Raw genomic sequence first — 13678 nt, 5'->3', positions numbered from 1 at the left:
TTTATTCACCTTCGAATCCTAAGCATCTACTACAAAGCCCAATATTTAGCAGACAAAGGGATAATTTGATTCATCAATCAGTCATATGTACAAATTCCCATGAAAACAGAACCAAACAGAAAGCAGAAGAGCTCTGAAATTACCAAAAAGCAAATAATCCACAAACTAGATAATCAGACTCTAAAATGACTGAAAACTGCTTTTACTATGTTAAATGCTTCTATTTTAAACACAGAAAACTTCAGTACCAACATAATAATGTCACTTTACGTTTTCAGAGTAGGTCTTGCTTTCTCCGAGCTCCTGCAATTCACCATCCATCAGCTAAGCTAAGCACCAGGAATAGGAAACTTCACTGAATTTGGAATTAGGACAGCTGGACTCAAGTCCTGTCTTTACCACTTCCTGTCTGTGACCTTGAGAAAAGTCCTTCAGCCACTGCACATCTCAATTTCCTTCTCTGCAAAGCAGAGATAAGATCTTGTTCTTCCTGCCTCTTAGACCTAAGAGGATCAAGGAGGTAAGGGGAGGAGGAAGGAAATAAAATCTTGCTGAATACTTACTATACCCAGACATTTTACATATATTACTGAATTCTCACCACAATCCTGCAAAGTAGATTTTTACTATTTCTAGCCTATTATAGGAGGAAATTGAGACTCAGCAAGGAAACTAACAATTTTATGAACTTGGGAAAAGTTAAGTGCCAGAGGTAGGATTCAAATATTTCTGGCTGGTCCCAAAGCTCTCCTTGTGAAAGATTAAATGAAATCTAAGTATGTGTAAAAAAATTTAGCTGCTTTTTACCAATTACCATATATGTAAGTATTTTCTATCATTGCTTTAAGTATGGAAGGTGGAAACAAAGAGAAGCAGCTATTTGCTAAGGCCACATGTCAGAGACAGAGATGGGGCCAGAACCTGGGTCTCCTGACTTGTGGCCTAAAGTCTTTTCATTAAACCACCCCACCCCACACCCCCAGGAAAAGGCTCCTGACATTACTGGGCACAGAGGCATGATGCTTGTTTTTTCAGACCAGCTGTTACAGATCTATTTTAGGACAAGCACTTTGAAAATCATGGAAGGTGAGTATCAAGTGTTTCATTAAATATTCCATATTAATTGACCCTTTAGAGAACTCCCATGTGAGCAGCATATGCTGCCGGCTTCCTGTTAAGCAAGCCACTGAGAAGCTGACTACACTTCTTGCAACACATATTTTGAAAGCACATTCAGACAGCAGCACAAAGTACAATTTGAAAATAGTTTTCCATGAAAATCAGAAGTAGCTACTACTTCTCTGGCCATGCTTCTGTCCATTAAATGCTCATGACTGGGGAAAGGCAGAATGTAAATTTGTGACTGTCCTTAATTCCAAGCAGGGTCTGTGTTAACAGGGGGAAAAGAAACAAGAGTGGGATATAATACTCCAAATAACAGCTAACAATAGATGTCTGTGAATTTATAAGAAGAATGGTTATAATATGGAGGGTGGGGGAAGGGGGGAGGAATAATCATGTGAAAACATGCCATGTAAACAATGGTATTCTGCCCAGGGAAATGTGAGCAGTCCTGACCCCACTCAAGAGCAGGGCATTAAACTACATCCTGAGAACCAGCTGTCACAAGGCACGGTGTTAAAAGGCCAGAAAGGACCTGCTATACACTCATTGTCTCCTTTCCTCTTGTTACCTTTCCTCAGCTTTTCTGCCTTTGTTTCCTTTCCCCATCAAATACCTGTCAAAAGCCTCTCTCCCATTTTACACTGATACATGTGAAAAATATGGATAAAACCATCCAGTTGATACATTCAACTGTTGTTTAGTCACTAAGTCCTGTCTGATTCTCTCGCAACTCCATGGACTATAGACTGCCAGGCTCCTCTGTCCATGGGATTTCCCAAGCAAGAATACTACAGCTGGTTACCATTTCCTTCTCCTGGGGACCTTCTGGACCCAGGGATCAAACTTGCATCTCCCACATTGGCAGCCGGATTCTTTACCTTTGAGCCACCAGGGAACCCCGATTCAATACCCTAAACCAAAGTTGCTACTCACCATGCAAATTCATATGGCGGTGCTATGTTCAAGAGCCACAGAATCAATCAGAACATTCTTCCGCAGGAATGCCACAAGAGCAAAAGACAGAGGAAAAAAAGAAAAATTCCTCATAGCTCACTTTCAAATTTGCCAATAGCCTTGCAATTGGGATCGCAGTTCACTTTAAATGTTTTCATTCTAATCTTGCCTCTATCATGAACTACTTGTTAGGACAAGTTACTAACTCTTCTTAGCCTTGAAGAGTATCACAAGGATGAACAGCAGTGTCCCTCTCCTGGTGCTGTGATGACTGGCTGAGATAATGTGAGCAGTGTTAATACATTGCCTGGCATGTTTCTGCAAAAGCAGTAGTAATAATCGTCGTAAACGTAGTTAACATTTATTGAGCATTTGTTATGTGCCAAACACAGGGATAATTAGTTCATTTGGTCCTTTCAACCACTCTAGTTCAAAAGAACTCTAGGTAGGGTCTTTTATTAAGTCTGTTTTGGAGATGAAGAAGTTGAAGGACAGACAGGTTCAGGCACTTTCTGGTAGTCACTCAGGGGGAAAGCAGCAGTATGTAGCAGAGTAATGTTATCTGCTACTGTTAGTAATGCTGCTTAAGGAACAGATGTTTCTGGCTTGTAATGACATAGTGCTCAGCACATAGTATTACATTTTATACAGGTGTGTTTGACAAGGTAGTAAAGAGTGAGTTTCATAAATACATCAATAAGTTTCACTAATGCCTACTTATGTATGCAAGAAACGTATGAGTCCCTGGGTCAAATTCTAGAGATGCATATAAATGAAAAAGCCTATGATAGCCTCAAGCAGGCTCACAGCATGGAAGGGATAAAGATAAGAAAAAGCTTGCAAAACAGTGCCAGGAATGCTGCCCTCCACCCCTGTACACTGTACAGTGTGGCACAAAGCAGTAAGTAAGCCACACACGTGGGAGGGGTAGGGTGACCCTCACTGCAAAGTGCCCTTGAACCAAATCTTCACTCAGACTAATGAGAAAGGGCATTTCACGTGGAGAAATGGGCAAACGCAAAGGCAGAGAGACATTTAACAGCACAGTTCATTTGAGAAGCCACAGAAAGGTCAGGAGCAGAGTTGAGAAAGCTTTCAGACATGAAGCAGTACAGCCCATGGGCCCCTAAGTGCTTACTGAGGAGCTTGGATTTTATCCCATGGTCCATAGGAAACCATTAAACAGTTATAAGGAGGTAGACGGCAGACCTGCCCTAGTTGTTCAGGTTAAGCTTTAGGAGTCCTTACTCACTCTCCATCACTCCCGACGGTCATGGGCAAGTCTTTGTGTCTCTATCTTGAAAACGCATCCTGTGCATGCCAACAGAAAGATCCAGGAGACAATAAAAGACATAGGAAAGCACACAGATAGGGTGAAGGAGGGCTGGCCTTTGCTAAGAGCACTGATAATTCATCCACAGAACACGAGAGAAAGCATCGTCTACGGGTTAGATGCAGGAAGGTGGGAGCCTGAAGAAACTCTCCTCTGACTGTGTCTGTTTTCTCAGAGGAGTAGGAAGCAAGATCACCAAGTTGAGAGGAAGAATGGATATGGAGGTTCAAGAAGAAAAGGTACCAAATAGGCATCTGGGAGAGTCAGAGACTGAATGGTCTAGGGAGGTTTTCCAATTGGTCTCAGTACCCCGTTATACTCCTAACAACATAATTATTGAGAATCCTCAGTAGCTTTTGTGTTTGGGAGTTTATCTATCAACACCTAACATACTGGAACTTTAAAACGGAGAAATCTTTAACATATACACAAACATACAACCACAGCAATGACAGCAGCATGTAGCTTGGGGAAAACTCCACTATACACCTGTGAGAAAATGAGAGTGAGAAAAGGCAAATAATGTCTTAATATTATTTTTAAAAGTTTGACCTTAGGGAAAAACTAAAAGCATTTGAGGGGCTATCAGAAGTCTCCCTCATAACTCAGTTGGTAAAGAACCCACCTGCAATTCAGGAGGCCCTGGTTTGATTCCTAGGTTGGGAAGATCCACTAGAGAAGGAATAGGCTACCCACTCCATTATTCTTGGGCTTCCCTTGTGACTCAGCTGGTAAAGAATCCGCCTGCAATGCAGGAGACCTGGGTTCAGTCCCTGGGTTGGGAAGATCCCCTGGAGAAGGGAAAGGCTACCCACTCCAGTATTCTGGCCTGGAGAATTCCATGGACTGTATAGTCCATGCAATCACAAAGAGTCGGACACGACTGAGTGACTTTAACTTTCACAGAAGTCTCCAGATCATACTTTGAGAATGTGTGGTCTAGAGAAATGTAATCAGGTGGCTGAGTCACCTACCTGAGGACAGGGATGTGGAATTTAAAGTTAGTGCACGTAGGAGGCATAGGTTTTCCTCCACTGGGTTCAGCAGCTGAGCTACAGGCAGAAAGTGGAGAGCTGGATTTAACCAGGGTTGTATTTTAAACAGATTGAATATCCCTACCCAAGAGAAGCTAAGGAAGTAGCTACAATGGCCATGGTATTTAAGATGAGCAGGAAGGAAATGAAGACATGAAGGCAGTGAAGAGGTGGTAGGACCAAGAGTTCAAAAGATTACTGAATTTTAGGTATTAGTAGAATAATCCAAAAAGGAAGGATTAGTAAGAGAGTAGGATGCTTGAAACAGAATACGGAAGGTAACTGGTAACAACTTCAAACTCAACATCCAAACTGTCTATATGCCCTTCTCTCTGAAATCTGCACCTCCTCTCTATTCCCCTAGTCACCCAAGCCTAAAACCTGAGCTCATCCTGGATACTTTCCACTCTCACTGCATCTAAGTGGTCCCAAATCTGATCCATTACAACTCTTCATCATCTCTCATCTTTCTTGCTCCTCCCTGTGCCTTCACTCCAGCCCCTTCTCATCCAGCGGCCTCATCTACGCTTGACTGAACTTCAGCAGGAGTTCTTCTCACACTCAGCTCCATCCTGCCCAATTCACCCTTCACTCTGCTGTGGAAGAACTTTCCATGGTGAACTCTGATCATGTGATCTTCATGCATCCATCTATTCATGAAGAAACTATAACCCCAGAGATGGGGACATAAAATAGGCAGATATAGGCTATCATCATGAACACCAGGTCCATCAGAGTATGAAAAGGAGGTAATAACACAGTGTCATGAAATAATACAGAGGATACACACAAAAAAAGGCAACAAAATAGAAAACTCAAAAATTCTCAAGGTGTTTATAGAGAAGCCAGTGAAAAAAGTTAAGAAAGAACATAAAAAATACAAAAGAACCAGAAGAGTGTAGTGTAGTGAGAATTAGAATTTCAGGACAGAAGGAAAGTTAATAACACAAATTGCCACTGCAGGTTTAAGGGAAAAAAAAAAAAAAAGAGTATGTTGTATTTGAAACTTAGGATCCTATTAGCGGTGATCTATACTGGATCAACCCTATTTGCATTACAAATATGATATAATTTTCTCCATCTTAGGAAAAAAAAAAAAAGGCACTGTCTCATTTTCTTCACCCTGACAGACACAGGATTGTACCTTACCAGTAAAGCTTTGGCACGCCAATCCTTTATCCCAGGCTCTGGTTCCTAGAGAGCCCAGGTTAAGCCATCAAGTATGCAGACAGACAAAGTGCTTAAGATGCCTGAGCTACTTCACATGAAAAGATCTTGATTGGTGTCAAATTTAAAATTATGCTGGCCAAAAGAATAAGCCAACAAATGGCAAAGAGGTTACTGACTCCTGAGAAGAAAAACTAAATAATGACATTATTCTGAACTGACTGGCTAAAAATGTACCGGCACACCACTCTTTTCGGACAAGGATAGCCCTTTTTTCCCCTCAACCATATAACCCAGTAATCTTCACACAGCAGTAACCTGGCCATAGGGATGCAGACTTGCATTTGGAAAGCACATCTTAATATAATTATGGTTTTCAAACAATGTACAGTTATGTATAGCAGAAATAAACTTCTCTTTAAGCAGTAACAGCCATAAAAACCCAACTGTGTAGGTGAAAAAGACAATCATTGTAATATCAGTTGTAAATAAACTAAATACTAATTGAAAAAAAAAAAAAAAACCCAACTGTGTGTTAGGAGCTTTGAAGGAAATCCTGGGGACAAAAGTGAATTCTTTAAGAAATGCTACATTACCAATGCTTAGTACTCGGTGAAAAATATTATGTTGGGGAAAAAAACATGGACATCAATGACTGAATTGAAATGATATTCAGCAGAGTAGCCATCAGAATGAAAAGTTTTAGGAACACATTAAATATATTTCATATGTGTATGTGTTAGTCGCTTAGTCATTTCTGACTCTTTGCGATCCCAAGGACTGTAGCCCACCAGGCTCCTCTGTCCAAGTCTCCAGGCAAGAATACTGGAGTGGGCTGCCATTCCCTTCTCCAGGGAACCTTCCCAACTCAGGGATCGAATCAGGTCTCCCACACAACGGGCAGATTTGTTACAATCTGAGCCACCGTGGTGTAACGGCAACCCACTCCAGTTTTCTTACCTGGAAAATTCCATGGACAGAGTAGCCTGGTAGGCCACAGTCCATGGGGCCACAAAAAGTCAGACATGACTGAGCAACTAACACTTTCTGGTTACATATATTTCACTTATTTTTTTTTTATATACATACACATCTTTTCCACACATACACATATATACAACTGTGCCATATGATAAAATTTGTCTAAATCTAAAAGAGCTCTTGTAATTGGTATTACATAAAAATTCTATATGATAAGAAAATAACCCTTTTGATCTCTTTTCCCCTAGTAGCCACTATCCCATTTATCTGCTCTCTCTACAGCAAAATTACCCCCAAGCACATGACTATCCTTGTGGTCTAGATCCCCTATTTGTCCTTCTTCTCCAGGGGAGTGTTTGCCCATCACACCCCAAATCTGTTTCTACCAAGGTCACTCAAGTATTTCATATTGCTTAATAGTCCATCTTCATTCCTGTTTTCACTTGAACAACATTTACATATCTAATCAGTCCTCCTAGAAGCACTTTATTCACCTGATTTGCTCAAACCACATTCTGCTGGCTTCCCCTCCTACCCTGTGGCCATTTTCTCTCAACTCCTCTACAGGGTCTCATCTCTCTACCCTTGACACATGGGCAAGCCCCAGGGCTCACACCTCTGACCTTTTCTTTGGACACTACTCCCTACGTGATACCATACACTGCCAGGATTTTAAATACCATCCATACTCTGATGACTCTTAACTTTATCTCTCCAACTTCTGAAGTTGCCTGCTCAGCATCTACATGCCTGATGGACATTTCAGACAGAACTAATTCCACATTATCCTCCCCTTCTCTCCACCTCCCATCTTCTCCATCTCAGTCAATGAAGAACCCATCAGTTCAGTTCCCCAGGCCAGAAACCCTGGAGCCATTCTTGGCTCCTTTCATACCTGCCATCTGATGCTGTCAATAAGTCCTTGCCGGCTCTACCTCTAAAATATACCTAAGGCTGGATTCTTTCTCACCCTCTGCCCTGCTATCACTCTGGTCAAAGCCACCATCATCACTGCTGGAATGACTGCCCGAGCCTGACTCTTCCATCCTGGCTGCTCTGCCATCTACTTTCAACACGGCAGCCAGAATGACCCTACTGAAATTAAATCAGGCCATGTGATTCCTATTTTGCTCAGGGTGAAGTCTTAAGTCCTCCACAGCCCACAAGTGCTAAAAATCTAGTTGCCATCTTCTCTTTGACCTCATCCCTACCACTCCTTCCCATACTTACTCTCCTCTAGCCATTGGCCTTCTGGACGTTCCTCCAGTTTACCTGCCATTTAAATACCCCTCACGACCTTAGCACGTGGGTGTTCCTTCTGCCAGGAACTTGCTTCTTCCAAACATCTACATTTCTGCCTTCTCGCACTCCCTTCATGTCCTGCTCAGTTGTCAGATCCTCAAAGGAAGCCTTTCTTGACTACCTTCCATAAAATCAAATCACATTTCCCTCTAGACCCTTACTCAGGCTCACACCTCTTCAGAGCCCATCACATTATATAGCCATTTATTTATTGTTCCTCACTAAAATATAAGTCCTTTTAGGGCAGGGATTCTATTAATAGAGTTTACTGCTCCAAGCCAGTACCTAAAACAGTGTCTGGAACATAGTAGGAACAAAGTATTTGTTGAAGGAACCCTTGAAAACTGAATAAGTCATTTTAAGAAAAGTCAAAGTTTACCTATACTGTATACAGTGGTCAGTAAATTTATCAAATGTGTTATTACCATCCTAAGACAAAGCAAAATTACAAAATAATAAGACTAGAGAAACTGCCTGCAATGCAGGAGAACTAGGTTCAATTCCTGTGTTGGGATGATCCCCTGGAGAAGGAAATGGCAACCCACTCCAATATTCTAGCCTGAAGAATCCCATGGACAGAGGACCCTGATGGGCTATAGTCCATGTGGTCACAAAGAATCGGATACAACCGAGTGACTAACCCTAAGATTAAGATAACTTCACTGACATTACATCCGTGGTTGATTACAGGCATTTATGGAGACCTTCTTAACCACCAAAAGTGACGTCAAGCCCAAAACCCAGTCTTCCATAAAGCACCTCCCCAGTACAAATAGCACAGGAAGGCTCTTCTCTTCCAGAATCATGTATATCCTTGGTATCCTATCTGGAACACTGCTTTGGATGAAAAGTAAATCTGTCTAATATATACAGAGATCAGATTTCACAGATTGTGTGGATTTTCATGGATCATCTGGGTTTTATTTAACTTTTATTCTTTATAATAAAAGGAATATGTTAAGTATGTAACTGTGATTAATATTTAGCACTTTAATAAAATAAAATCTAAATCAGAGTTAAAAAAAAAACCCTATATTGAACTGAAGAATATTCTCTTCTTTCAATACAAGACCCCCAAAAGGCCGATGTCCATAGTCAAAAACAATTACTAAGTAAGAGAATCTAGATCCCATTTATAATTTTATTTTGGAGGACAGTTGATTAGGACTCCAAGATTCAGACCTAAAATTGTTTAATTATTTGAGGGTTATCATTTTTTAACACATATAAGGTAGAAGACTAAATAAGAAGAGTGGATGAAATCACATTCATTGGAGATAAACATTATTAAAAGAGGCTACTCATTTTAGCCTTTCTGAAATATTAAAAACAAGCAATAAACAAGATACTGATACACTAGAATTTCTAGTGTCAATATCTGTTCATAACAGTCTCAAATACCACAAAACTCTGAAGTGAGAGTCTCCAGTTATTTCCTGGCTTAGAAGATCAGGTGCTAAAAGAGTCTATTTCAAATTAATATCTTCAACAAAACTTAAGCCAGGTAGACAGAATGAGTCTTAGATATAGCAAAAGCCACAAGAACTAGTAATAGCAACTCTAAATTCAGAAGAGTAAGGTCTGCTGGGACATATGTCAGAGTTTCACTGAGTTATTAGATTATTCACTATAGTGTATGAATTGAGCTGACAGATTAGGAGCCTTATAACCAGAAGCAGATGGACCCTTCACCAAGAAAGACAGGAGTAGTTAGAGGCAGAAATGTCAGCCCAAAGGAACTTGTAGACCTTGCAATTGATAGAATTTTGAGTGTAACCTTTTACCCTTAATGTGACAATAGCAAAAAAAAAAAAAAATGTTTTAGGTAATTTTGCTAAAAGTGAACACCTATTAAGTGCATAGTATCTGCCAGGCACAGAAGATGTATTAAGTATGTCAATGAATTATTTAATGAAAACACTACTAAGTCTCATTTAAAGATTTAAGGACAACTTACATAATACCTGTGCAGCACTCAGCTGTTCAGCAACCTTCTCTCTGCAATGTGGCCAAGAATCAGGAAGACAGCAGAAAGAGACATCACCGTATTCAGGTACTAGCCTTCCATGGTTCATTTTTGGAAGAAGTCCAGACTCACAGAAAATTGTTGTTTAGTCACTAAGTCATGTCCATAGAAAACTACTGCAGAGAATTTGGACCCAGGAAGCTCAGGGTTAAGAACCCCAAAGCACAACAGCCTAAGGAAGCTCATTCAACTGTTCAGCTCATTATAACATGGTGACTTATCTGATAGAATAGTGTAGTAATTCCTTTAGGGCAAGGATCCTGAAGTGTTCACTGTTGTATTCCCAGTAGGGAATAGAGTTCTTAGAGCAGTGTACGAGCCCAATTTTCATTAATGATGCTTATAATGACGATTCTTGGTCGTCAGAAATATTAAATTACATCTACTATATTCTACCAGGAGAACAAAGAGCAAAAACACATTTGAAAAATTTTTCATCCATTGTTAATATTGAAGTAAAGGTTAGAAAGTTGAAACAGAGAGAACATCAACTGTCAAAAACACTTGATTATTGAGAACCACTTAATGAACAACCCCCAAGGGTTCAGTTGCAGGATACATACCACACTACCTGCTGGTGGACCGAAACATCCTAAGGCCATAGGCCAGGTGGAAAATGGGGATCTTCAGACTGGATAATCAGTTGCAGCTCCCTTGAGAACTCTGTGCAAAGCAGCAACTTCCAGCTTAATGGAAGTCTGTTAAATCCTTGGACAGGATATTCCGAACTGTGACAACTCTTAAGGGGTTCATGGAGTTAGCCAACACCACCCCAGAATATGGGAAAGTATGAAATAAATTATCTCATTTCTAAAACCATATGGTTCTCACCACTTACAAGCCTGTTCTTTCTTGGGAACCACTAACCAGCAGGTTGAAGGTAGACAGGCAAGGTACGCAGAACTGGAGGTGCAGACGGGCCCTGATGAAACGCTGACATCCAGAAGAGAGGAATGTGCGTGCTCTAACTTTAAAAACATAATTATTACATTATATCGAGTCTGCATTATATAAAGTTCTGCTGTAAAAGGCACTGTTCTGGTTGCTAAGTAGCTGAGGCTCTGTATCATTCAGGATTAGTGCTGCTAAAGTGTATCATGTAGGGAACTGTTTCCTCTCCCTTTCAAGCTGAAAGTGTTTTTTTAAACTCTGAAAGTGGCTTTTTCTCTAAAATAGAAAATAGATGTACTGAGTTGTGTTTAACAGCTTTCTGCATAAAAACTTTCTGACAGGACCAAGAAACTACCATTCCACTGTGTAGCGACTTACAAGTTTAGGATGCACACAGCCTTCCAGAGTTGCATTTTTTTTTTTTTTAAAGTCCTCAAAGAGGCACCTCCAGGAAGGGCTCCAGCCACCGAAGCCAAGAGTGCACCATACCACCTGAGCAAGCACTGAATGAAGGCAGGCGGAATCTGGAGCGAAACTTCTCGTTTCCTGCCGCTGTTGAGAGAGGCTGGACTGGCTCCTTCTCACATGGCTTAAGACGAGCTATAAACACAACCATGAAGCTTGCCAGCTGGCCCCAAGCTCAGGGGCTTTCAGGGTAGCCGCTACGTTGTGCTCCCTTTTCCGCCCTTTGGCCAGTGTCATTCCTGTACAGATAACGGTACCGGAACGCCCTCCACTTCCTAGAGTCCTCATTTATGTCATGCTTCCTCTTTCAAGAAAACATGGGGACGAAATGCAAGCAAAAGAACTAAAGGCACAATTACCCCCATCAGCTCCTTCCATGCCTCCCCATCGTTATTAAAAAAGAGCTAGACCAAACTCTTTTTGTTGCGCCCAACACACACACACACCCATCCACCCACTCACCCCCAGTAGGTGAAGGGCACCTTAGGACAGCTTGTTCTTTCCCGCCTCACAGAAAGCCCTTAAGAAATCCTCATACCATCTTAGGACACAGGGCTCTGGCATTCAACTAAAGATCTAAACCATGTCAAGCTAAGGTACAAGAAGCCGAGGCGGACCACAAAGCAGAAGGCAGGGCAAACAGAGCGTACCTAGATGTTTGCATTTACACAAAGACATTAGCCGGCTGATTAATGGGAGATGCCGGCTGGAGGCGGAGGCGACCGCGCCGGCCTCGTTACCTGGGACATCTGCGGCCTCAGGTTGATCTCCTTCAGGTTGATGGAGTGCGCCCGGAGGTTGTTGAGCAGCTGGCAGAGCAGGACTCCATCGCGGAGGGTCTGGGCCAGGTCAAACACCTGCGCCGAGTCCCAGGTCACCCGGTGGTTGGCGGGCAGCACCTTGCAGTGGATGAGCCACTGGGCGCATTGCTTCCACGGCTCCATGCCCGACGGCGCCTGGACGCTGCCCGGCCGGGGCAGGCAGCGGAGATGCAGCCGCCGCCGTTCCTCCGCTCCGCCGACGCCAGCCGCGGCCGGCCCCTTGCCTGCGACGGTGCGAAGGAGCAAGCGCCGCGGCGGGCGGATCCCGGGCCCCGCGCCGGGCTCGGCTCCGATCCCGGCCCGGGTCCGCCGCCTCCTGGCCGCCGCCGCCGCTAGTCCCGCGCGCTCTTCGTGCGCTCCCGCCGGCTCGGCGGCGGCAGTCGCACACAGGCTTCCGACTTGCGAGCCCGGCGCCGGGCGACTGAGCATGCCCAGCGCGCGGGCCGGTCTCGCTGCCGTCTGCGAGTCCCCAGAGGCGCGGGTGGGAGAGCGCGCGCCGCCCTGGCCCAGGGTCGACGGCCCGAGCGGGGAGGAGAAGGGAGGGGAGCGGGGCAGCGAAGGGGATCCCTCAAGGCGCCCCCGCCCACCACAAGCCCTCAGGTCGGTGGAGCTCGCACAGCCCCAGGCATCCGGAGATCTCCTGCATGGGGAGAGTGTGTCTAAACAGTGTAATTCGGTGGGGCTTCTATTAGGACCTCCAAAACACAATTTTTAAGGGGTCCGAGAGGAGCGAAGGATTAATTGGGGCATCCGGACTCCCCAAAGAGATGAAAAGAAAAAATAAATAAATAAGGCGGCACAGGGCATCTTGAGAACGCAACACTGAAAGTTACCCCTCACCCCTTCCACCTTCTAAATTCTCTTCCTACAGATAACTCATGTTCCTCAAAGTTAGTTGCTCGTGAGGATGTTTTGCCACAATAAAAGCGTGTATCTGGAGACGCCTGCCGAACCCACCCCCACCCCTCCCCGCAGCTTATTTCAACGCGATGTGTTTTTCACTTATAGATGGTTTCCCTTTCCCGTCTTGGGCTCGGAACTGTTTGGCGTCGCAGTCCTGGCCCTTTCACTAAAAGCACAAAACCTGCGGGAGAGAAATAGGCCTGTGAAACGCCCACCGAGCCACGGCGGCCGCACTACGCATGCGTCGGCGACGGGCCGGTTTTGAGCGCGTAGGGAACGCTAGTTCTCAGCGGCACGGGTTGGGATAAGTTTTGAAACCTTTCGTAAAAGGTGGAACGTGAACCCAGAACTCGAGAGCTGGCTGAGCAGTGCATTCGCATTTCTTAAATTTTGGGGGACTCTTAACTGCCCCCTTTTACTCCTATTGCCCCTCAAAATAAAAAATGGTGTTTAAATTATTTATCATAATTTATTACCACTTGAACTTTCGCACTTCTGCGTAAATGTGGTCCTGTATCTCTGTTTCGATATATATTCTTCACATTTTTTAAAATAAAAATAAAATATGAAAACCGGTGGGATTTTAGATCATTTTTTATTTTACTATTATATTTCTGTAGCTCAGATGTTCTATTATGAACCAAATTAATTTTATAAGCAGGTCAAAATGTTATTC

At 43.2% G+C, this 13678-nt stretch overlaps 1 protein-coding gene across 1 annotated transcript in view; it reads right to left on the bottom strand.

Annotated features, from left to right (window-relative positions):
• VAV3 (vav guanine nucleotide exchange factor 3) overlaps window positions 1-12987 on the bottom strand; it is a 441372-nt gene extending 428385 nt beyond the window's left edge. Inside the window, exon 1 of the mRNA XM_070367578.1 lies at window positions 12019-12987. Within this exon, the coding sequence (XP_070223679.1) occupies window positions 12019-12528 (510 nt within the window). The 5' untranslated portion in view covers window positions 12529-12987. The remainder of the gene's footprint in view (window positions 1-12018) is intronic.
• Window positions 12988-13678: the final 691 nt, after the last annotated feature.

This window comes from Bos mutus, chromosome 3, assembly GCF_027580195.1.
Source record: "Bos mutus isolate GX-2022 chromosome 3, NWIPB_WYAK_1.1, whole genome shotgun sequence".
Taxonomy (NCBI): domain Eukaryota; kingdom Metazoa; phylum Chordata; class Mammalia; order Artiodactyla; family Bovidae; genus Bos; species Bos mutus.
This window is presented reverse-complemented; position numbering and strand designations above follow the sequence as displayed.